This window comes from Helianthus annuus, chromosome 3 (assembly GCF_002127325.2).
Source record: "Helianthus annuus cultivar XRQ/B chromosome 3, HanXRQr2.0-SUNRISE, whole genome shotgun sequence".
Lineage (NCBI taxonomy): Eukaryota > Viridiplantae > Streptophyta > Magnoliopsida > Asterales > Asteraceae > Helianthus > Helianthus annuus.
The window spans coordinates 127,078,637-127,104,925 of record NC_035435.2 but is presented as its reverse complement, the minus strand read 5'-3'; the positions used below and the strand labels follow the sequence as shown (position 1 = coordinate 127,104,925).

Genomic DNA, 26,289 nt, shown 5'->3' with positions numbered 1-26,289 from the left:
TTCAATCGATCCTGTTGCGAAATCTCAGTTTTACCCCTAATGCGTCTTAAAAATAAATCCATCTCTCTATTGTATTGGCTTGCACACTTTTATATATCTTGCTTTAAAACTTGTACTTATAGTAAAATTACAATATTGTACATCACTTCTCCTTTTTATAATAGTATAGATATAGATAAATACATTGTATTCACTGGCTAGTACAATATTGAATATTCTATATTCTATAATGCAGAGTAAAATGTCAAAATACTTCCTTCCTGAGTTTAGGCTACTTTTACTACTTTAGTCTAAAAATGAATTGTATCTGGATCCTTGAGGTTTTGTTTTTATTGTCATTTACATTCAATTAGTAAACTAGGTTAGAATTTTCTATTACTTCTCCCCTTTTTGTCGTTTTCATCATTTAAATGAGGGGTATAATCATCAATTTATGTCATAATATATTTTAATTAAATGAGGAAAATGACAAAAATAAAGGAGGAGTTAACATAAAATTCTAACTCATATCGCCAATTGGATGAAAATGGCAACAAAAGTGAAACCTCATCCAAATACAAAAAAAAAATTATTTTTGTACAGAAGTGACAAAAGTGAACTAAATTCAGTGACCATTTTAGCATTTTACTCTATAATGTATTTATATATGAACATAATAGAACGTTTCACATAAAAATTAAAATATTTAGAAGTTTTTTATTGCATATTTTTATGAGTTAATTACACCATTAGTCTATATGGTTTAATGAAAGTAACAATGTCAGGTATTGATTATTTAAAATCACATTATGAGGTTCTAACTTTTCATTTTGTAACAACCTGGGGTATTAACACTAACTTTTATTAACTTTTTTTTTGTTAAGTTAGAGTGTAATTACTAATATACCCTTTTGTAGCTACAAGGACCATTTATGTAATTAACTTTATTTTAAATCCAGGGACTATTTATGTAATTTATGCATAAATAGTCCTTGTAATTGCAAAAGGGTATGTTAGTAATTACACTCTAACTTAACAAAAAAGTTAACAAAAGTTAGTTAAATACAAAAGGAAAGTGAAAGGTATGGACCCGACTTTACATTGAAGCACCCGGGCCATCCTACTAACCGCCTCCCCATCCACCCCGACACCCACAATGCTACTCTTATTTGAATTTACTTATAAACTAAGTTGACTGATTATATGCACGGAGAAACTTGTTGTAGTTGCACAGAAACCAAGGGCAGACCTAGTAAGAGTCCAGGGTGGGCGGGTGCACCCCCTGGAAAAAAAATTTAGTGTATTTTATAAGGTAAAAGTCTCCCCGCACCCCTTGAAAATTTGGTTAAACCCCTTATCCGCACCCCTTGAACCCTTGAAAATTTGGTTAAACCCCTTATCCGCACCCCTTGAAAATTTTTTCTAGGTCCACCACTGACAGAAACATATGGATTTCAGATTATTTTATTTTTAAGACAAAGTGTGAACTAAATGCATGGAGTGCATGTTTTTATTCGGATCATTGCTGGCCTGGCATACCCTTTGGATTCTGGGCCTTTGTAACGCTTTGTTATAATTGGCCCATTTTGGAAAGCTTGTGAAACCCAAATACATATATGATTGGTAACAAAAGCAAGCCCTTTATTCTTTCGTTCATTTTCAAGCTAAAGGCCCAATCACTTTCCGATTGCCGAGGCAAAAGACATATTTAAAAGGCAAAACTATGTTTTTCTTGCAAATTTGATCACTAACGGGACACTGAAATATCATTATCGTGCTACCAACGAAGTTACTTGATTATATCCATCTCCACTAGTCAATAATGTTTATACACCAATCCAGAAGGAAATCTAATATGGAAAAAACCCTCTTATGGGAATCGAACCCAGAACCTTATGGTCCCTAAACGTTATTTAATTCTAAAATGCCACCAGACTATAACGCCATGGGCAGAAGCAAAAAATATGTGGTTGCAGACCTGCGGTTGTTTTTTTCTTTTAAGTTTTTATTTTTACTTCGTACTTGCTTAAAATATTCACTAATTGAATTTAAAATTTTATCAGGTATAATTATTTTCTTCCGTTTTAATCAAGGCAACTAACATTTGAATCGTATGAGGAAAAACTTAGATTATTCGTAATGGTTAATTTTTTTTGGTATTTTTCGTCGCATCAGCATCATAACGCCCTTTAAAAATGTGTAATGATTAACGCTCCTTAATGCTCTTTCAATTATTACTTTCCATTTCGTGATCTCTTCATTTGGCGTTATCATACAAAGTCTCTTCCTCGTCATGCCCTAGAATGCACATAAGGGTGGTGTTAGGGGCGTTATCAATCCCCTTTACGCCCCTATAATGCCCCATTACGTATGACCTTGTCAGAAACAAAACTACTATAGTAATTAATGCAAAATTTTCATTACGGGTGAGTTCATTGGACAATAATTTAAAGAGAACTAAATACATACTTGTGATTAATTTTCTTTCTTACGTAAATTTTGTTAGAAATGGAACTGTATTCGAAATTATACATTTTATTAGTACCTTAAACTATAGCTAGTATTGCTACCGTACCAATACCGTCGTCAGTCAAGTCAAGTTGAACTGATACTGACCAAACAACATACCAGTGTCGGTATGATCTAGACCACTATTGTTATTTTTTTAAAGGAGTAAACTTCTGTTTTGCTCCATGTGGTTTGGTCACTTTAACGGTTTTGCCCCAAACCTTTAAAAATAGTCATTTTCCTCCAATAGTTTGCTATGGTTTTTCCATTTTGCTCCGCAGGGAGCAAAATAGAAAAACCATAGCAAACTATTGGAGGAAAATGGCTATTTTTAAAGGTTTGGGGCAAAACCGTTAAAGTGACCAAACCACATGGAGCAAAACAGAACTTTACTCTTTTTATAGTTTTCGAGACTTATACAATAAACAATATACGTCTTTAATCCATTTAATTTTTATAAATTTTATTCTTCTCTGATAACTTGTGTTCGCTAACTTTTTATACAAACTAAATACGCGGCTGTGATAATTATTTTTCTCAACGGTTAGGTATAAATTCTATTGAAAACAAAGTTGTATTTGGAACAAAAAAAAATTAATGTCATAAACTACATTGGGTACCGTTATCGTAACGCAACTTTGACAAACCGAATCAATACTTACTGAACAACATATGTACCAATGTAAGTATTTTCGGGACCGGTATCAGTATTCTTTTTTAAGGTTTTCAAATGATGTAAAATACGTGTCGATATCCCTTACATCATAAGTACTAGTGACAGTATCATGGGACCGATTTCAGTATTCATTTTTATAGTTTTCGATTGATGTAAAACTTTACCGCAACACCCGTGAACGTTTACTAGTTAATAATACAATTATTACTATTATGCTGAAATATTTGTGTATATTAAAAAAATACTTAGAATGTGCATTTGAAAGGTTTCATCAATTAAATGATGAGTATAAACACATTCTTTTGCTTGTTTAAGTAACAAATGAAGATGAACAAAACTCTTGTTACGTTCATAGACATTCGGTAGTCTTATATGTTCATTACGGTTGGTTTAAGTTAATTCATGTCCTTCCACTATGTTTATGATAGCGCCTAAACAAGTACTTTCCCTCAATGGGAATACTATCAACATTATCAATTCTAACTCTAATCTCAAACAGGCAACTTTGGTTCTAGAGATTCCCAAGTCATAATCGTCCTTTCTCACCACCAATAGCTTGTTTGTTTATCAATTTACATAACAACACAATCTTATTTTTTTGTGTTTGGTTAAGCATAACCAAACAACACACATACAAGCAATGTTCTTGTCCTTTTCTGTTAGAAAATAAATTTTGGCAATTTTGTAACAGAAACGCTACCAATAAACAAGTATTCATACGGACCCAAGAATTATTTGCTGGGGGTGCGAATGTGGGTCTTAACCAACATTTCAAGGGGTGCGGTCGAGATTTTTGCCTATAAAATATACTAAAATTTCTTTTTCAAGGGGTGCGCCCGCCAGTGGCGGATTTAGTTTGTGGGTTCCTAGGAACCTAGTCAGTTTGGAAAAAGTAGTGAGAATTAGTGAAACCCTTGTATGATTTGAAAAAAAAATAGTGATAATCTATCAAAAAGAACCCATTAAAAAAAATTTCTAAATCCGCCACTGCGCCTGCCCACCCAACCTATAACTTAGGTCCGTCCCTGTATTCACAATGGTTAGTACTTTCGTAAATATGTCACGAAAGCATGTTCTTGATAGAAAGAAGTCGGCCGAATGTAGTTTTTTCACTAATTTTTTTTCATCGATCCAAAATTAACTAGCAACAAATATTTAGATGAAACACTTTACGACAAATTTACAATGGAATCGTAAGTCCTTCGTAAAATTGCTAATGTTACTATAGAAATCGCCAATTATTATTCAGTCATAAATTTATGAGGAAACATTTCATCTCAAATAAATAATCTTATTATAGTAGTGAATGCACATTCAATGAAGAAGGGAATATGGGGTAAACACGTGTGGTCCTTTGATGGGATTGTTTTCCTTTATTTATATGTGACGAAAATTGTACAAGTTAATTTGTTCACCATAGAAGCAAGCATGTACTAGTGATAATTGTTGAAATTTTGTCGATTGAGCTCCAACTATGGAAACATGGTCTACTTTCACACCTTGGGCATCTATTATCTTGTAGGCTTATTTTCAACAAAAGATACAAAACAATTCATGGGAAAAGCTAAGGGTTTTCTTTGGGGGAGAAAATAAATACAAAACAATCATCACAATCATTATCATGGAATATTACGATAAATGAAAAGTTTTTTACCCCATGGTAAATAATTTGTTTTAGCTACAACAATTCAACGCTCGTGGTAGAAGTGGTATGGGAGAGACTTGGTGTTTTAAGGGACCCAAGTTCAATTCCTGCTCTCCCCATTATTTTCTGCGGCACCTGGTGATGATGGGAGACTAGGTGAGTAGGCGGAGATCGCTAGTTCGATCCTTTAACTGAGCGAGTTTTACCTCACCGCACTGTCGTGCCTTCGGGCGAGTGTTCACAGGCTTCGGACTTAGGTAGCGTTCGTTTCATGGAATGGAATGAAATGGAATTAGGAAGTTTTTCTTTGTAAAATTGATCTTGGTTGGGGGAGGGAGGAATTTGAAATCCCATGAATTTCTTTAATCAATGAAATTTGTGACTATTTCAACATTCCATTCCATTCCTTCATTAGGGTGAAGGGGGTGCACACCTAATAGGTGAGTGCCCTCTCTTACGCCAAACCAATCCCTGTGTGCCACGTCAACTCCCCTCTTAAACTCCCCTAACACCCCCATTTGATGGCGCCACTCCCCTATTAGGTGAATTGGTTTTTTTTTTTTTAAAAAAAAAAAAAAAAAAGGAAAGCTTGTGATTGGTCCCCTCTCCCTCTCTCCTCTCTCTCTCCTCCCCTCTCTCTCGGTGAGCCGCCACCTACAAGCTTCCCCGATTCACTCCCCCGCCTTAATGGCGGTACCCACCTAATCGGCAAAATGCCTCCCCGAGGTGAGTCCCCGAAGACGCCCCGCCCTCCCTTAGAGTGAAGGATTTCTAAGGAATGTTGAAATAGTCACAAATTTCCTTGATTAAAGAAATTCATGGGATTTCAAATTCCTCCCTCTCCCAACCAAGATCAATTTTACAAAGAAGAACTTCCTAATTTCATTCCATTCCATTCCATGAAACGAACGCTACCTTAGGTGAGAGTTTTCCCCGGTTTGGAGGCGAGTATATCACAATTTAGTGAATTTCGCCAGTAACTCATTTAAAAGATTCGTTGGCCGTTCAAAAAAACCCTGCAATAATTCAACAAATTTAGGGGGTGTTGTTTGTTTACCATCACTACGAGACTATCAGTCACAGTTGAATTATATGGTTAATTATTGATGGCTAATTTGATTAAAATTGCTAGCCCATCATGATGAAAATATGATTGATTGACTTGTCTGTTGTTTAATGATGTAGCACATGTATAGAGATATCTCAACGTACATACGTTAGCGTGTCTTTTATTTGTAATGACGTACTAAATGCTTTTTTGTAAGTATTCCTATACGAAAATGCAAGCTAAATCGGCGTGGTCGAGGAAATTTCACAAAATATTGGTGACATGTGACGCCAATGACACCTATTTATTACCACACTTATTTTTTGTGTTACCAAATATTGCCTCTAGCACCAAAGAAACGACCCTGGGTTTTGAAGGTGAGTGTGAGGAGGTTCTTGTTACGACCATCTTTTCTAGAACAAAAGAACCCTATGAAAGTAAATAAAAAACATATTAGATTTAAATAACCCCAATTTTCACCGATTGACGGATAACACTTTCAGTTTTTGATTTGTACCACACAATTCTCAACACTCAACTTATTGGCTAATAACACTTTCAAACAAACTGAACCCTAACCCAATTAGTTTTTGTTAATGTGACACTTGTGTTGTGTGTTAACAAAGCATCTGTCAGGGAATTTTTTGTTGACGTGGCAGCTGAGTTGGCTTTTTGATGACGTGACAACTGACATGGCATCTCTGGGCTTTATTTGATGACATGACAGCTGATGTGACACTGGTTTGGTGATATGACAGCTGATGTCAGCAAACTGGGTTAGTGTTTGGTTAGTTTGGGAATGCTGTCGGTCAATAAGTTGAAAGTTGGAAGTGGTGTTGTACAAATCGAAAGTTGAGAATACTATCAGCAAATTGAAAAAAGTTAAAGTTATTTAATATAAATATCCGTAATGAAAATTTCTTGGAAAATCTTGTTATGCTTTATAAGACATCTAAGTTTTCATATTAGTTTTTACTTTTTGGAAACACGAAACAGTTAAATCTTATGATATATGTGAAACGCACAATCAAAGGCACTTGGATTTCACACACACATACATTGAGATCCAGATATAATCATAATGATGATTATAATTAATTGATAAAATCTTAAATATGTAAGTTCCAGTATAAAAAATTAATTAATAAAATGTTAATAATAATATTTATTATGTAGTTTTCTAAAACTAATAAAAGTAAGGAAAGCCAATGATCTCTAGATCAAGCGGCAGAGGACTTGCATTTCTCTTGAGAGATGCAGGTTCAACTCTCACTTAGTGCAGAGTGAGGCACTGGTAGGCAATGATAGGAGACTCAGAAAAACCTGGGTTGGATCCTTGAGCCAAACGAGTTTTATCGGTAATTTCACTGTCGTGCCTACGGACGGGTGGGTTGCCGGGTTTTCCCCGGAATTGGTGGTGGACTCGGGTTACTCTCGAAGTACTCCATTTGTCCAGTGGGTGACCCGAGAGTGCTCGGGATTGATTCTGTACGCCGTTCAAAAAAATAATAAATAAATAAAAGTAAGGAAAACTTGATTTTAATAATTCCAATTTTAACATATTGGCCGATAACAATGCTAATTAAAGAAATCTTTTGTGACATTCCCAACTTTTAACTTCCTTAGCGACCCCACATTAACTATAAGTTAACCCAGTTGGTTTTTGCTGATGTGAATTGCCAAATAAGAATTTCCCATCATCAAAATTGTGACTTATTTATTGCATAATCAGTCCACGTCAACAAAACATTGTCTTTTTTGCCACATAAGCAAAACCTAACTAGGTTTTCTTTTATATTTAGCATGAGATCTTTTGGGGAAAATAGGTTAAAAGTTAAGACTTCCACAAACCATTTTTTAGTTAAGAATTGATACTATTGGTGGCTAATATGTCATTTAGGGTCACACACATAGTCAAACTTGATATGTGAAGTTCCAACTTAAGTTTGTGTATTAAATAATAACTTAGGCTTGGACTAGCTAAAGCTCGGCTTAATTTAAACTTTAAAGAGGCAAATCTTGAATGACTCAACAAGAGCTTGATTCGTTTAAACCCCATACAATTCTTATATCATCCATCTTTAGAATATGACTAATCAATTCTCAAATTTTTACCCTTTCATGTTTTAAATACTTTTCAAGGAAGAAAAATCGTATACAATGAATTTGACGCAAAAGAGAGAACTATTTTCGATTTACTTTTGGAACTAGTTTAATGAAAAGAAATCACTATGAAAAGGATATCCGAACGGGAAAAAGTTAAAATAAAAACGTCGGCATCAGTTACAATAACAATAAATTAATATGGAGGAAAATAATTTTTCCTCAAGCACATCATCTCCATTCATGGTTGGTGGTGGTAAATTATAGCTTAAAATTATAATTTAACATAACCATTGAGAAATGCGTATGTGCTTTCTGATTCTTCCTATTGAATATTTGTTTGTATTATTTTTTTCTTCCCAAATATATATGTGTGCGTATATAAGTGTTTAAGGAAGTATAACTAATTTTAAAAAAATCATTTACATTCTATAAATTTACATTCTATAAATTCGTAACATTTTGTGTATTATACCTCGGGGTTTTTCAAAAAAAAAATAAATAAATAAATAAATAATAATAATAATAATAATAATAATAATAATAATAATAATAATAATAATAATAATAATAATAATAATAATAATAATAATAATAATAATAATAATAAATTCTTTAACTTTAACCAAAAGCTTTTTATATTTTGCAATTTCAACTCACATAATTTTTTTTTCACTTTTAACTCAAAACTTTTCATTATTTTCAATTTAACCTCACTATATTTTTACCTTCAACTTTGGTCCCTGTACCTTTTATCTTTCGCAAATTTTTGTTTTACGTTTCGTTCTAAATTTTGCGAGTTAACACGACGCAACGTGCGTGTGCGGTTCAACATTTTTTTTGTTTCATTCAAAATTCCGCGAGTTAATACGACGCAACGTGCATGTGGTTCCATGTTTTTACGTTTGATTAGCTCGTCGCAAGGCGCGGGTCCTGGATCGACTCAGTATTGGTAGTCGCTGATGGTGGTATGACACTAGTACTATTTGGCATACTTTTACGCCCCTGCCGCAACGCAGAGGAGCTTACTTCTAGTTTTTTATATGAAGTAAACTAGTGGGTTATCATCCGCGTTTCACCATGGTTTGGAAACATAGATAAACATAAGCAAAACACGAATGTGACGATAAAGAAACCACGTTGCGACGGTATATTTGAAAGTCATGAACAAGTTACGTCGTTATATATGTCTATAGTCTACTCAGTACCTTATCAGAACAATTGTGTCAAATCCATGACATGATTAAGCAATTCATCAACACACCAAGAAGTAGGTCTTTAATTTAGAAACAACAACAATAACAAATAGGGGATAATTCGAATCCTAAAACGTCGATCATAATCAAATTCAAGATCTAGGGATTACCTATATGAAAACAAAGAAGAGAATAGGAAGTAAAATACTATGCATTCGCACAAACATTTCTTTCTGTTAATTTCTATTTAGGTCATTCGTACTCAGTGCACTTTCATCTAACAAATTTGCAAAGTAATATGCAGTTTTATGTATATCAAAAATGCCATTGTGCTAACTAATTATTAATAACTCCGTGCATTATATATTCTAGAGTTCTAGTTATAGTGTTTAAAAATCAAAGATCAGGTCCAAATATGTATATTAAAGTTAGATATTTGTTTTGAATGGATTTTTACATATGAATTAATTTGAAATAGGCTGGTTATTAAACAAAGTTTATAAAACATAAAAAAGAAGGGGGTTATACATGATCTAACTTTAATATAACCCCCTTCTTTTTTATGTTTTATAAACTTTGTTTAATAACCGGGATTCAAAGATCTCGAAAACCGGCCTCCAATTACATATCCTGTTCATATTAGCTCCAACCGTTATCCCTAAGTATTTAAACGGGAACTCATCCGACTTACATCCCAAAGAATCCGCCACCCGATCCACCTCACTGCGCTCCACCCCAATACCGTAAATGTTCGACTTCTTGATATTCATTCTTAAACCCGAGCAAATGTAAAAACATCTCAGGAACCGAATCACCGCTTTCACGTTATCACTTGACCATTCCCCCATAATGATAGCATCATCAGCGAAAAAAAGGTGGGAAACACACGGCCCACCATTAGGAAGAGAAATCCCCTTTAAAATACCTTTCTCCACCGCTTTGTTGATGAGGAACGACAACGCTTCCATAACAATGAGGAAAAGAAACGGGGATAACGGGTCCCCTTGCCGCATCCCTTTGAGACAAGGAAAATCGAAGGTAGGCGACCCATTAACGAGGACCGAAGCTCTGGCCGAAGACAGAATACCTCTAATCCAAGCACACCACCGGGGCGGGAAACCCATCTTATCCAAGACGTCAATAACAAAATTCCAATTGACGAAGTCGTAGGCCTTTTCGAAGTCTATTTTAAGGACAAACGCAGCTTTGCTACTTCTCTTCAGCCAAGTATACACCTCATTAACCACTAGAGGCCCATCAAGGATAAACTTACCTCTCAAAAAAGCCGATTGCGAATCAGAAACAACATTCCCGAGAACTGCCTTCAACCTGTTGGCCAGAGTTGGAGGCCGGTTTTCGAATTAATGGAAAGCGTCGGGTAATTGGAGGGGGTTATACAACCTGTTATACAGGATATGTAATTGGAGGCCGGTTTTCGAGATCTTTGAATCCCGGTTGTCTTTATGGAAAGCGTCGGGTCTTTCTATGGCCGGTAGAGTGACTCTCATCAAATCGGTTTTGGAAAGTCTTCCGAGTTATTTTTTCTCTCTTTATAAGGCTCCTGTGCGGGTGATTAAAGACCTTGAAAAACTTATTAGAAGGTTTCTTTGGGGTGGTTCTAACGAAAGGAATAATCTTCATTGGGTCGCTTGGGAGCGGGTGGCTTCGCCGGTTAGGGCCGGGGGTTTGGGTCTGCAAAGTCTGTTCGAGATCAATATTTCTCTTATTGTCAAATGGGGATGGAGGTTTAAGTCTGAGACCACTAGTTTCTGGGTTAAGGTGATTAATGCAATTCATAACCATAAGTTGTGCTGGGACTTTTTACCGCTCCGGTTGTCTATCAATGGGGTTTGGCGTAACATTCACAAGGTATGCTCTGGACGGTTTGCGGACAACATTTTCCTTAAAAGTCTGATGAGAGGAGAGGTTGGGAACGGGCAGGATTTATTTTTTTGGTTGGACCCGTGGTTGGTTCAGAGGCCTTTGAAAGAAGAGTTTCCTAACTTGTTTAGCCTAGAGAAGAGAAAGAAATGTAAAGTGAAGGATCGGATTGTGAAACCGGTGTCTAATCCGAGCGGAAAATGGATGTGGAGGACCGAGCCTAATTCGGATGTTGAGCTTGCTGAATGGAGTAGGTTATGTTGTTTGTTGCGTTCTACCTTCTTATCGGATCAACAGGATAGATGGACGTGGCAAGGTTCCGGAGCGGAAGGGTTCTCGGTGAAAGCGGTTAAACATTTGTTCGACCTCAATAAAGATTTCAGTTCTCGGTTTGTTTGGGAGTGGTGCAGTTGGATTCCGAAGAAGTGCAATCTTTTTGCTTGGAGGGCTGAGCAGGATAGGATTCCGACCAGGGAGGCTCTCAGTAGGAGAAATATTTTTGTCGAGGATAGCACGTGTCCGCTTTGTAACACGGGAGTCGAAACGGTGGACCACTTGTTCACTTCGTGTGGGGTGGCGACGGTTATCTGGCAGAAAATCCAAAATTGGTGCAAAACATCTAGCTTGTTCGTCTTTTCGTTCCGTGATATTTTGGAGATTCATAACTGGGTCGGCTTGGTAGGTGAAAAAAGGGAGGTGTTCCGTGGCATCGCCATTCTTGTTTGTTGGAGAATTTGGAAAACTAGGAATGAGTTGATTTTTGAAGGGAAGCCTTGTGTCATCGACGAGGTTTTTAGCGATATTAGATCCTTGGGTTATGTTTGGTATTGTAATAGATCGAAAGGTAGTAGAATGTCTTGGAAAGAATGGTGTAGTTTTGTAAATATGTAGTTTCAGGGTGGCCGCCCGGCTTCGAGCGGTTGTTTGTTTCTTAATAAAGTTTTCCTTTAAAAAAAAAAACTTGAATTTTTGGTTACACGAAATTTTGACAGCAAAGCAACTCAAAATGATTTGCATTGTGTCCTCTAGTTTCTTTTGTAGTCACCAAATCCCTTGGTTACCAAAAATTATATACTATTATATTATATACTAATAAATTACAAACTGAATGAACAGTAAATTATATATATATTAATTAAATAAATAGTGATTTCAATTAATTAAAACAAACTAAATCAATAGTTATCTAGGAAATATAAGAATATAGGGTATGGGGCGGGGTTGTGACGTGGGTTGAGTACAAACGTCCAAGTCACCATCTCGGGTGGGCTTGGGTTTCGGCGTGGCCCCTTGGGCAGGGGTTTCAGCCAGGGCGATGGGGCGGGCTATCAAGATGACATGGCGGGATCTCATTGGCCAAGACAAGTAGCCGTTTGGGCTAGCCGCTGGCCAACGGCTATGTGTTAAAAAAAAGATCTAGGAAATATTATAATATGGGGTATGGGGCGGGGGTTGTGGCGTGGGTTGGTACAAATGCCCAAGTCACCACCCCGGGTGGGCTTGGGTTTCGGCGTGGCCCCTTGGGCGGGGGTTTCAGCCCGGGCGTTGGGCGGGGCTATCAAGATGACATGGCGGGATCTCATTGGCCAAGACAAGTAGCCGTTTGGGCTAGCCGTTGGCCAACGGCTATGTGTTAAAAAAAAGATCTAAGAAATATTAGAATATGGGGTATGGGGCGGGGGTTGTGGCGTGGGTTGGGTACAAACACCCAAATCACCACCCCGGGTGGGCTTGGGTTTCGGCGTGGCCTCTTGGGCGGGGGTTTCAGCCCGGGCGTTGGGCGGGGCTATCAAGATGACATGACGGGATCTCATTGGCCAAGACAAGTAGCCGTTTGGGCTAGCCGTTGGCCAACGGCTATGTGTTTAAAAAAAGATCTAGGAAATATTAGAATATGGGGTATGGGGCGGGGGTTGTGGCGTGGGTTGGGTACAAACGCCCAAATCACCACCCCGGGTGGGCTTGGGTTTCGGCGTGGCCTCTTGGGCGGGGGTTTCAGCCCGGGTTGGGCGGGGCTATCAAGATGACATGGTGGGATCTCATTGGCCAAGACAAGTAGCCGTTTGGGCTAGCCGTTGGCCAACGGCTATGTGTTTAAAAAAAATATCTATTCACTATAAATACTCACACTTCTATTCATTTTTTTACCACAACTACTCCACCTCTTCTATAATGATCTCTATCTTATTTTTAAAAAAAATTCTCATCCAACCACAATACGAAAAAATGAATCCTCATAATCGAGGTTTTGACCCGAACAATCCGTGGCATTCCAAGAAACACCTAGCCCAGCATCCAATCGTCCAATTGCTCCCTTTTTATTGCACTCCACGATGCCGGATATGACTGGTTACGCATCGTTTATCTCGAATCGTTTGAAGAATGATGTCAGTCAGTTTACTTACTGTGTGTATAAAAGGTAATCTAAACTGTGCAATTACTTGTATTGCTACGTTGTTACAGGACGGTACCAATCGGTACCGAAAATACCGTTACCGAAATCCCCAAAAGTATGTACCGGTACCGAATATACCTGGTACGGTACGGTTCGGTACCGGTTGGTACTGGTACAACACCGGTATTTGAGGGTAAAAATCGGTGAACACCGGTGCCGAACCGGTACCGAAAATACGTTACGTTTTAGTTCGAGCTACTTTTTGTTATTTGACATGTTTTGTCATTCTTATAGAACGATTTGGTTTAGCGCGCCGCAACGCGCGCGCATGATAAACAACTAGTTATATTAGATTTATGAATGCATAATTGTTTAGAATCCATCAATTAATTATTAAGTTCAAATTAAACCATATATATATATATATATATATATATATATAGGGGAGGGTTTAAATGAGAACGCTAAATATTGTGAGAACCGTGAGAACAAATGAAAAAACCATGAAAACTTGGTCAAAAACAATTCAAATTCAAAATTTTTTTCTACACTTATCATTATTATTCGAATACAATGTTAGAAATTCAATTTACACGTTTAAATTTACGTGAATTCATAAATAAAGAAAATTTACACATGTGTAAGTTTGCCATTTACACATGTGTAAATCTGCTATATTTACACATGTGTAAAAAATCTAAAAAGAATGATTTTGAAATGAGAAATGAATTATTTGATGTTATAAATTCTTGTTCTGATGTTGTATCTTAATTACAATGAGGTTTGTATAAAAAAAATTGGTTTTGATTGTTTTTTCATTCGTTCTCACGGTTCTCGCAATATTTAGCGTTCTCAAGATAACCCTCCCCTATATATATATATATATATATATATATATATATATATATATATATATATATATATATATATATATATATATATATATATATATATATATATATATATATATATATATATATATATATATATATATAACCACGAGTTGTGAGAACCGTAAAACTCCTTCTTCCCACGCGAGTTGGGCCAAAATTTTTTTCACAAACGTATATGAAAATGTTATGAACACATCTGTAAAAAAAAGTAAACAAACATTGTCGAGTCGTTAGTTTTAACTAATGCAAGTTTTTTTACGCGCTGGTGTAAATTTTGTACGAATATAAATATTTTTTTACGCCTCCTGTAAATGTGTGTATGCTGCATTTTTAATTTTTTTTCTAAAACAAGTGATTTTTTTATGACTTTTGAGGAAAAAAAATTCGGAATAACCTTTTGGATGACCTAGTTCTCATAACTCAAGGTGGTTCTCATTTTAACTCTCTCTTTCTCTCTCTCTATATATATATAGGGTTAGGGTAAAATGAACACTTATATGAGTTGTGAGAACTTATAGAACTCGGCCTTACGAAAGGTTTTTTTCAAAATGTTTTTTTTACCAAAAATCTTTAAAAAAATCAACTTTTCCAATAAAAAAACTTGTTTTTTTTCCATTTACGGTAGCCGTAAATGCTGTAAAAAGTGATGTCATGCTTATGTCATAAGCTTTTTACAGCTACTGTAAGGAGCTGAAAAACACCACTTCGAATTTTTTAATTTTTTTTACGCCAGTCCTTCTAAACATTAAATTTAATCTAGGGGTGTGAAAAAATGGGGGCAAAACTCCCACGAGAAAGCAGAATTCTCTAAATTCTCACAATTTAGAGGAGTTTTCCCTTGATATTGATCCTATATATATATATATATATATAGGGTAAGGTTCATGCGAGAACTACCTTTATTGCGAGAACTGCGAGAACCAATGTGAACACAACCTAAAATAGCTAAAAAACCTAACCCCCCCCCCCTCAAAAAAAAAAACCTAAACACCCCCCCCAACCTAAACACAACAAAAAATGCCTAAAAATAGCTACTTTTAGTAGCAAAAAAAATTTTAATTTAAAAAAAAATTTCTTTTTAAATTTAAAAAAATTTAAATATTTAAAAAAAAAAATTTTGGCTACTAAAAGTAGCGATTTTAATGTAAAAAATATTAAAAAAATTTTTGTGTATTTTTTTAAATTTTTTTTTGATCTTTTTAGCTTTTTTGGGGGTTTAGTTTTTAGCATTTTAGCTTTTGGGGGGGGGGGGAGGGGTTAGGTTTTTGGGTGGTGGGGGAGGGGGGTTTAGGTTTTTTTTTTTTTTTTTTTTGGGGGGGGGAGGGGGTGGGGGTAGGTTTATTTTAGGTTTTTTTGGGGGGGTTTAGTTTTTAACATTTAGCTTGGGGGGGGGGGGGGGTTAGGTTTTTAGGTTTTTTTTTTTTTGGGGGGGGGGGTTAGGTTTTTAGGTTTTTTTTTTTTTTTTTTTGGGGGGGCGGGGGTTTAGGTTTTGAGGGGGGTTAGGTTTTTTTAGTTATTTTTGGTTGTGTTCATATTGGTTCTCGCTGTTTTCGCAATAAAGATGGTTCTCGCATAAACTTTACCCTATATATATATAGGGAGAAGATCATGCGAGAACCACCTCTTATTGTGAGAACCGCGAGAACTAATGTGAACACACCAAAAATGCCTAAAAATAGCTAAAAATCACACAAAATTTTTTTTTGAATTTTTTAATATTTTTTATAAAAAAATCGCTACTTTTCGAAGCAAAAAAAATGTTTTTCTTTAATTTTAAAAAAAAAATTTTTTTTTGGCTTCTAAAAGTAGCGATTTTAACATAAAAAATATTAAAAAATTCAAAAAAATTTTTTTAGATTTTTTTTGATTTTTTTAGGTTTTTTGGGGGTTTAGTTTTTAGCATTTTAGCTTGGGGGGGGGGGGGGGTTTAGGTTTTTGGGGGGGTGGGGGAGGGGGGTTTAGGTTTTGGGGGGGGGGGGTGGGGTTAGGTTTTTTTTAGGTTTTTTTAAGGTTTTTTTTTTAGGTTTTTTTTAGCATTTAGCTTGGGGGGGTTAGGTTTTTTTTTTTTTTTTTGGGGGGGGGGGTTAGGTCTTTTTTGGGGGTGGGGGGGGGGGGGGGGGTTTAGGATTTTTTTTTGGGGGGGGGGGTGGGGGTTAGGTTTTTTTAGCTATTTTAGGTTGTGTTCACATTGGTTCTCAAGGTTCTCACAATAAGGGTGGTTCTCGCATGAGCCCCTCCCTATATATATATATATATATATATATATATATATATATATATATATATATATATATATATATATATATATACATGGGCCATTGGATTACATCATCTAGAGATTTTTAAACAATGGCAAGATTGTAATTATAATGTTGTAATTCCCCTTTAAAATAAATGACAGAAGGGTATTTGTGTCTTTTGTAAATTGTATTTATTAAACAATATAATCAAAATCTCTAAAATCTCGCTAGTTTCCTTATATACAAGATACATAGTTGTTAGTGTATACACATATGTACAATCTCGCTATTATCAGTTTATACAATATACACAGCTGTTAGTTTATACATATGTGTACAGTCTCACTAACTATCAGTTTGTACAAGATACACAGCTGTTAGTTTATACACATGTGTACAGTCTTTTATACATCTGTGTATTATATTCATAAATGGTTACATATGTGTATATTAACAACATATAGTATATTAGGCATGCACAAGAGTAGATTCATATAAAAATTATGAAATTAATGAAAATTAAGCATATCACATGTATGCAAAAATAAATAACTTCATCACATATTCAAAAAAAATTAATACCCAAAAATAATTACAATTTCAATCTCAGAGAAATTTTTTAATGTTTATTGAAAATTATAAAAAGTTAAAAACAATGTATTATGATAATCTATATATACGGATAATAAAAGAAAAACAATATTCAAGTTAAAATTAAAACAAAATCTAAGGATAAAGAAATAATGGAGAAATAATAAAAAATGTGTGTGTGTGTGTGAGAGAGAGAGAGAGAGAGAGATAAGAGATTGAGAAAATGAAGGGATTTTAATTAAACATACTTGGGTAATGTCAATCTTACCCTTTTAATCTAAAAAATTATCAAGGGCCAAGATTAGTTCACTCAGTTCACTCTCAAGAAATTGTTCACTCTTGATCCTAATCATATATATATATATATATATATATAACTTTCTATTATGTACATAGGGTAGTTAGAATTAATTTGTTAGTCCCAAATGGAAATAATAAGTTAAGCCTCCCCCTTAAAAAAACCAATTAAAAATTAAATTTTGAAGCTAATTCAAGCTACAATGAAACCGAAACAATTTCCCAAATGGAAATAATAAGTTAACCCCCCTCCCCCTTAAAAAAAACCAATTAAAAATCAATTTTGAAGCTAATTCGAGCTACAAATAAAGTGAAACTGAAACAATTTCCCAATGATAAGGTTATAGGGTGTGGTCATGACCCTTATGATCACCCTGACCCTCCATGTTAGTGCCATGTAATCCACCTCTAATCCACCATTCAAAACCACTATCCTAAGGGTGTGGTCATGACCCAAACCACTAGCCCCTTATTTATTTTAATTTATCTTTGTCTAAAGAGAAAAAAGGAAATGATTTGTTGAAAAATAGAAAGGAGGACCATGGTTGCCATGGTTTAATCCATGCAAACCATGGTGGATCAATCAAAGGGGTGGTGTAGCCTTCTATTCATGTTCCTAGATGGCAAAATCATGTCCCAACCATGACCCCCACACCCTATAGCCTAAGACAAAAGGTTACCTAACAAAATTCTAATAGGATACGTTGTACTTTTTCTTGAAGAGATAGTGTTTATGGAAACATCCAAACATCACCAACCCACCGCCATCTGTCTTCGTTTATGTATAACCTATGTCCGTCATCAAACCACCGAAAACCAACCCCTTCGCAACCATTTCAAATGACCATCTTTGCCACCACAGACCCCATCGACCCAAATACTCATCGGCGCCTCTACTCGTGATGATCTTTTTCTCGTATTCATCGTCACATTGATTGAATCGGCGGCAGAGAAAGACACCGGAATCGCAAGCCCTAGCGAACAAATCGACTTATCCACCCGCCGTCGCATCAAGTCAACTACAACAACCTTCACCCTCTTCCATCTCTCCACTGTTGACACCAATTATATATCGCTTCACATGTCGCACTTTCCTTATTTAGAAAGTCGTAATCGTATTCTATTTTTTTGAAACTTGTAATCGTATTGTACTCTTTATTTCACTTCCATACTTGTAATTCGAGACTTCGATCATAATAGAAATTCACTTTTATTTACACTTGTTATACTTATACTTATACACAATCAAACTTTGGATACATATTTATGTGCAAACCGAGACTTATTATACACTTGAATTACCATATATGCATACACGATACTCGTCACATATTTACAAACACGTTTCATGCTTGAAAACATGTTAAAACATAAACTTGGACATAAAATGACAAACATATGGAAGTTTAGGGGCCAAAACGATAAAAAACAAACTTGGGCGGGTAAAATTACACGCTGCTTCGCGCGGCGGATTGAGGCTCATAGCCCGCGCGAAGCATGGCCCCTTAATCCGCGGTGAGTTGTTTTCTCTTCACGGGATGGTCACCTTTTTCCACCCCTCTCTCTTCCCCAATCACCTTATAACTCCATTAAAACACAAACCTTACTCACCCATTATATAAATAAGCCTCCTACACCTCCATTCCACTTTTCCAAACCCTCAAACACTCTCTAATCAGCTAGAATTGCAAGTTTGAGGCATAATCCTCTATGTGCAAAAGTGAGCATTTACCTCACTTTCTTCCATATTTCTTCATCCTTTCTTCTTCTTGTAAGCTTGGAACATCTCTAGGAGTGTTTTCTCAAGTTTACCATTGTAAACTAAGGTGGATGATGTATTGTAAAATACATCGGTATTCGCGTCGGTTTTAGTCGTTATTTGTCCGTTCTAGTGTCGGTTTTAGATAGAATGTACATACTTTTGATTAAATTGTGTTTCCAGGTCTTTACAGCCAAAAGGAGCAAAAACGAGCCAAAATCTGGAAAGGCGAAAGGCTGGAACGGAAATCGAGGAGTCGGGAGCTGAAACGAAGCGAAAATGCAGTTCTGGAGATCTCAGGCGGCCCGCATAAGCTTATAAGGATCTGTAGGCGGGCCGCATTAACTTAGAAAGGAAATTAAAAATAACTTAAGTTCTCGCGGCCCGCATCAACTTAACCCATACCTTCACGCGGGCCGCGAGAGTTGTTTAAAGGGATTCTGGTTTTGAGCTAGTGAAGCGGGCCGCGTAGACTGTCCAGGATATATAACGCGGGCCGCGAGAAAGCTGTATACGTGCACTCCAAGCAGCAGCTAACGGCTAGTAGGGTTTTGAAGGTTATTTAAGTATGTTATCATCAACAGCCGTAAGGGGACGAATATTGGACATCTTGGGCAACTTTTGGCTGCTGTTGAAGGTGATTGAAGATCTTGGAGGCGTGGAATCATTCGGGTAACAACTTGGAGCATCCGGGAGTGAAGATTCGGGTTTTATATTCCTTATTCTTTCGTTTTCGTTTGTTTAAATCTTGTTACACCATGAATTCAGATTATACAATGATTTTAATTGCGTTTTTGAATATGATTTCTGGCTAAAAACCGTTAACTACCTAGGCTAATGACTATGGCATAATAAAGTTTGGATTTTTATTTGATTTTTGTCGTGGTTGTGGATCTTTCTTGTATTGTAAACGCTATGGGAATTTAACTTGGTGCGTATGCGTGCTTGTGATTGTTTGATTATTGTTTATTGCTTCATTCGATTCTTGGTGACGGTCTTTATCACGGAATAGGGTCGGATTAGGGTTCTTTATTTAGGTGAGTGTCTATATCACGTAATAGGTCATTAATCCTTTAGGGTGAAAACGCGTAAGTAACCTTAGAAACAATATTCGGTAATTTAATAAACTCAAGTGTGCTGCTAGACTCGTCGCGGAAAGGCTCGAGGATATTAATAGGTCTCGGTTTAGTTATAAGGACTTAACATCCCATTGTCTATTAAGCCAAGATTAAAACCCGTAGTTGCTTTAGACGTTCGCGCGGCAAAGTAGAGCGTCTTACATAGGCACTTTCAAGAAACTAGAGGACGGAAAAGAAATCTAGAAAACCGGTGAGCATAACATCCTAGGTAGTGCCACAAGAATCGCCTTGAGAGTGTTTGAGGGGCTTAGTGGTGTCTTAATAGGTTTAGCATTTAAAGATCCTGGTTCCACACCACAAAATTATCAAATAGAAATCCATCCTGAGTTTAGCCTGCGTCTAGCCTAGGTAGTCTTCATCACCTCTGGTCAAAACCTTCGTTCGAGTTCGTGTCTAGCTTTCTAGCATTCTTTTATTATTTTATTTAGGATTTTTAGAAACACCCCCCAAATTAATAAACAATTTAGTATGTCGTGTCAGTCTTAGTCTAGATAGAGTCGTAGCGTAATCAGTAGAGTCTCGTGGGTTCGATACTCGGACTTACTTTAGCTTTACTACATCGATCGGTTCACTTGCCGGTTGTGTGTTTTAGGGTTTAGGTCGAGTCTTAGTTTTATAAATTTAAAGCTTAGAGAGTCTAGAATTAGGGTAATTTAGTTAGTTTTAATTAACCCGTTTTCAGCAAATCAAGTTTTTGGCGCCGTTGCCGGGGACTCTTGGCGATTGCGTTGATTACTTTGTTTGGACTTGCTTGATATATTACGTGCTATTTGTTTATTTGTTTGAGTCGTAGGTGTCTAAGTAATTTAGTGTCTTTTATAGTTAGTCGAGTCGTTTAGTAGAGTCTTCTTACTTGTTTGTTCTCGGTTTTTGCAGTGGATGCCCAATACGCGCTCGCAGGGACCGCCGCCACTTCCGTTTGCACTCAAGTCTTCCTTCTCTTCTTCCACATCCGAGGTACGTGCTTCTAGCTCTACTTCATTTTCACAGTCCACCCCAGCGTTCGATTTTACACCAAAGTCTTCACCCCACAATTCCCCACCACCCACCCGTCCACCTAGTCCACCGCCCGTAGCTCACATGGCCTGTAGGACAGTTTACGATCAGGCTACCACCGGCTTCGCCGGTGGTAATTCCCCCATCACCCTTCCAGCGATCCCGAATGATCGGTCTTGGCAGATTCCATCCTACATTATGACCGCTATCGTAAATTCCTGCCAGTTCCATGGTCGTGACGACGAGGATGCCCCCGCTCATATCAATCGCATCACTCGCCTTTGCGGCACCTACTCCATTGAGGGTGTCAATCTTGATGCTAGGTATCTTCAGGTTTTTCCGTTCTCACTCGCTGGACGCGCAGCCGTCTGGTTCGATTCCCAGCCTGCTGGCACTTTCACTACTTGGGCAGGTCTTCGCGATGCATTCTTAGCCAAGTATTTTCCGCCAGCCAAGGCATCTCGCCTTCGTGACCAGATTCATTCATTTCGTAAGGAGCCAGATGAGCCTTATCACTTAGCTTGGGAGCGTTTTCAGACCCTGATTACCCGTTGTTCTCAGCATGGTCTATCTGACTGGGCGTTAGTAGAGAAATTCTACAATGGTCTTACTCCTGAGATTAGAGCTCGCTTCGATACTTCAGCAGGAGGTCAGCTTATGGGAAAGAAGACAGTGGCGGAGTGCAATGATTTGTTTGAGAGTTTTGCCCACTCCGATATGGACTACAGTGCTACCAGCAGGACTTCCATTCCTGTGCGTACCACCTCGGCCGGTCGAGGGGTAAACCAAGTTAGCTTGGATCCATCGGTAGCTGCTGCAGTCGAGAGAGTGAGGGAGGAGCTGAGGCAAGAGATGAGGCAGGAATTGAGTGAGATAAAGAAGAAAGTCGATAGGTGTGAGGTTTGTCGAGGAGGGCATGATACTATAGATTGTCCTACGATCACTCTTGAGCAGGTAGAGTACATAGCCGGTCAGTCTAGGGGTCCCACGAATCCGTTCAATAATTCTAATTCTAACTGGCGCGGTAGTCGTAATTCGAGTGGTTATCGTTCGTCTGGAAATCCTCCTGGATTTCCATCTGGTCAGTATCAGAGTAGAGGGCCCGGTATTTACACGAATTCTGGTTCAGGGCAGTTTAGTGGGTCAGGTTCGAGTGGTCAGTTTTCGAGTGGAGGACCAACTCAGGAGAGTCAGGGTAGTGGGAAGGCTCCTGAGGTTAGTACGAACAGGTTGGAGGAGATGTTCGCCCAGATGATGACGCGGACCGAGGCGTTCATGAAAAATCAGGAGCAAACTAACAAAAATAACGAGCTCCAGTTCAAGAATCAGCAGGCCGCCCTCCTCGATCTTCAGAGGACAGTAGGCGGGCTTGCTAAACAGTTGCAGGAGCACCCGCCGGGTCAGTTTTCGGGAAACACTTTCACGAATCCCGCAAATCAGTCAGCGAAGGCGATTACGACCCGTAGTGGGAAGAGTTTGGGAGAGGTTGCGAGAGAGAGAGTCGAGGAGGAGAAAGAGGATGAGGTCGATGAGGAGATCGAGATGGAGGCTCCAGGCAAGGTGCACACGAGGCTAGCCCCAGCAAGTACCGCACACGCCGAGGAGTCGCCAGTAGAGAAGAGAGTAGAGACGCAGCCGGCGAAGGTTCGGCCGGCACCGGTGATTGATTATTCTCGCCTTCCATTACCCGCCCGTGCCAGGCAGCAGAAATATGCTCAGGAGTACGGGAAATTCCTTGAGATGTTTACACAGTTGAAAATCAATCTTCCGTTCATCGAGGCACTTCAGTCTATGCCTAAGTATGCGAAATTCCTTAAAGATCTTTTGAAGCGTAAGGAGAGAATCGGCGAGCTTTCGAATATTCCATTGACAGGAGGTTGTTCCGCGGTAGTCTTGAATAAGCTACCAGAGAAGTTGACCGACCCTGGCACATTCACGATTCCATGTTTCTTTGGGGGAGCCGTTACCCCTGCTCACGCCTTAGCCGATTTAGGGGCCAGCATCAATCTGATGCCATTTTCGTTGTATGAGCGACTTGGTCTAGGAGAGCTTACACCCACATGCATGTCACTGTCCTTGGCTGACCGATCAGTCAAGTATCCTCGTGGGATAGTAGAGAATTTGTTGGTGAAGGTTGATAGGTTTGTGTTCCCAGTAGATTTCGTTGTGCTCGATATGGAGGCCGATGAGAGAGTTCCTATTATTCTGGGCCGTCCATTCCTTCGAACCGCAAAGGCGATCATCGACGTCTTTGACGGTAAGATTTCTCTTCGTGCGGGTGATGAGATTGTCACATTCGAGATTGATAGAGCGATGCAGCATCTTAGCGGTCGTGATGATGATGTTGGGCCGTGTCATTCCGTTTACTTTCTCAATTCATTCATATCTTGCGTCGACACGTGTCTTGAGTACATTAGTGGAGCTAATTTAGTAGGCGAGGGAGTTGTTGACGAGCATTCTGAGGATGAGGTAGATGAGGTAGAGGAGGAGCAGTTGGATGAGAGTGACGAGTTGAGTGCTGATCCTTTAGAGCTCGATGCGATTAGTGATGAGAGTACTCCCGTAGAAATTCCACCGCCTCTAGAACTTAAGGTTCTTCCATCCCATCTCGAGTACGCATTTCTAGGAGAAAAGCCGAATATGCCTGTCATCATATCTTCGAAGTTGACAGAGGAGGAGAAGGCGAGGTTGATTGAGGTGCTTAGAGAGCACAGTGATGCGATTGCCTGGATGCTATCCGATATCAAGGGCATCAGCCCTACTTTTTGCACGCATCGCATTCTGATGGAGGATGTTTATAAGCCTGTAGTGCAGCCGCAGCGTCGCTTGAATCCGAATATGCAGGAGGTAGTGAAGAAGGAGGTGATGAAGCTGTTAGAGTCTGGTTTGATCTATCCTATTTCTGATTCAGCTTGGGTGAGTCCTACGCAGGTCGTCCCGAAGAAAGGGGGGATGACGGTTGTTCTGAATTCGAACAATGAGCTTATTCCGTCTCGTACTGTTACGGGTTGGCGTGTGTGCATTGACTATCGAAAGTTAAATGACGCCACTCGTAAAGATCATTTTCCGCTCCCATTCATTGATCAGATGCTTGAGCGTCTCGCGGGTCAGCAGTTCTATTGCTTTCTCGACGGGTTTTCGGGTTATTTCCAGATTCCTATTGCACCAGAGGATCAGGAGAAAACCACTTTTACATGTCCATATGGCACCTACGCGTATCGACGCATGCCATTTGGATTATGTAACGCTCCTGCTACATTCCAGCGTTGTATGATCGCGATCTTTCAGGATATGGTCGAGAGTTCGATGGAGGTGTTTATGGACGACTTCTCAGTGTATGGTAGTTCTTTCGATCAGTGCTTGATGAATCTTGAGAGGATGTTGAAGAGATGTGTGGAGACGAAGTTGATGCTGAACTGGGAGAAGTGTCACTTCATGGTGACTGAGGGGATTGTGCTAGGGCACAAGATTTCGAGAGCTGGTATTGGGGTAGATAGGGCGAAAATAGACACGATTAGCCAGCTCCCCCCGCCGAATAGTGTCAAGTCGGTTCGTAGTTTTCTCGGTCATGCGGGATTTTATAGGCGCTTTATTAAGGATTTTTCCAAAATCACACGCCCCATGACGCGACTGTTGGAGAAGGACGTTCCTTTCGTCTTCGACGAGGAGTGCCTTCGATCGTTTGAGTTTCTGAAGGAGAAGTTAGTGAGTGCACCGATCCTCGTTTCGCCTGATTGGAGCTTACCATTCGAGCTGATGTGCGATGCGAGTGACTACGCAGTTGGTGCGGTGTTAGGGCAGAGACGGGAGAAGCATTTTCACCCGATTTACTACGCGAGTAAGACGTTGAATGATGCCTAGGAGAGTTACACCACCACAGAGAAGGAGTTGTTGGCAGTGGTGTTCGCGTTCGATAAATTCCGATCATATCTTGTTTTTTCAAAAACCGTCGTGTTCACTAATCATTCTGCTCTGCGTCACTTGTTCCAGAAGAAGGACGCGAAGCCGCGCCTTATACGATGGATTTTGCTTCTTTCCGAGTTCGACATTGAAATTAAGGATAAGAAGGGGGCAGAGAATGTGGCGGCGGACCACTTGTCCCGCTTAGAGGATCCGAAGAGAGAGGAGATCCGTGAGGAGGCGATAGGAGACAGATTCCCTCACGAGTCTATTGATGTTGTTCAGGCAGGGGCCGTGGATTTACCGTGGTTTAGCGATCTAGCCAATTATTTGGCTAACGGGTTCATGATTGAGGGTACGCATCGCCAGCAGAGGAGGAAGCTTATGAATGATGCGCGGAAGTACATTTGGGACGACCCCTATCTTTTCAGGATAGGCAGTGATCGAGTTTTGAGGAGATGTGTGAGTAGAGAGGACGGCTGGGACATTATTCGCCATGTCCATGAGGGATTGACTGGAGGACACCATGGTGCGCATGTGACTGCACAGAAGGTGTTTGATTGTGGTTTCTATTGGCCGACAGTAGTAGATGATGCGGCCGAGTTTGTGAGAAAGTGTGACCGATGCCAGCGGACCGGCAACATCTCATCCAAGGATGAGATGCCCCAGAATCCTATTCAAGTGTTGGAAGTCTTTGACGTTTGGGGCATCGATTTCATGGGGCCATTTCCATCTTCGAGTGGAAATCGGTACATCCTCGTTGCGATAGATTACGATTCGAAGTGGGTGGAAGCTCAAGCTTTGCCTACAAACGATGCACGAGTGGTGGTGAGGTTCTTGAAGAAGTTGTTTACGCGATTTGGTACGCCTAAAGCCATTATTAGTGATCGCGGTACGCATTTTTGCAATGCGGTTATGGAGAAGGCGTTGGAGAGATATGGAGTTACACACCGCTTGTCTACCGCATATCATCCGCAAACGAGCGGTCAAGTGGAGAACGCGAATCGAGGAGTGAAGAGGATTTTAGAGAAAACGGTAGGGAA

At 38.8% G+C, this 26,289-nt stretch overlaps 1 protein-coding gene across 1 annotated transcript; it reads right to left on the bottom strand.

The window, feature by feature from the left end:
- Positions 1–6,184: 6,184 nt before the first annotated feature.
- LOC118490498 (uncharacterized mitochondrial protein AtMg01250-like) lies at positions 6,185–10,279 on the bottom strand. Its single transcript, XM_035988163.1, has 2 exons — positions 9,847–10,279; positions 6,185–6,285 (listed from the first exon to the last, which is right to left on the bottom strand). The coding sequence occupies exons 1-2, from the start codon at positions 10,277–10,279 to the stop codon at positions 6,185–6,187; spliced, it is 534 nt and encodes a 177-aa protein (XP_035844056.1).
- Between the last annotated feature and the right edge of the window lie 16,010 nt (positions 10,280–26,289).

Coding starts and splice junctions, on each gene's coding strand:
- LOC118490498 (XM_035988163.1), bottom strand. CDS start 10,279: ATGGGTTTCCCGCCCCGGTGGTGTGCTTGGATTAGAGGTATTCTGTCT. Junction 6,286..9,846: donor GGTGGCGGATTCTTTGGGAT/GTAAGTCGGATG, acceptor TTACTTTCATAG/GGTTCTTTTGTTCTAGAAAA.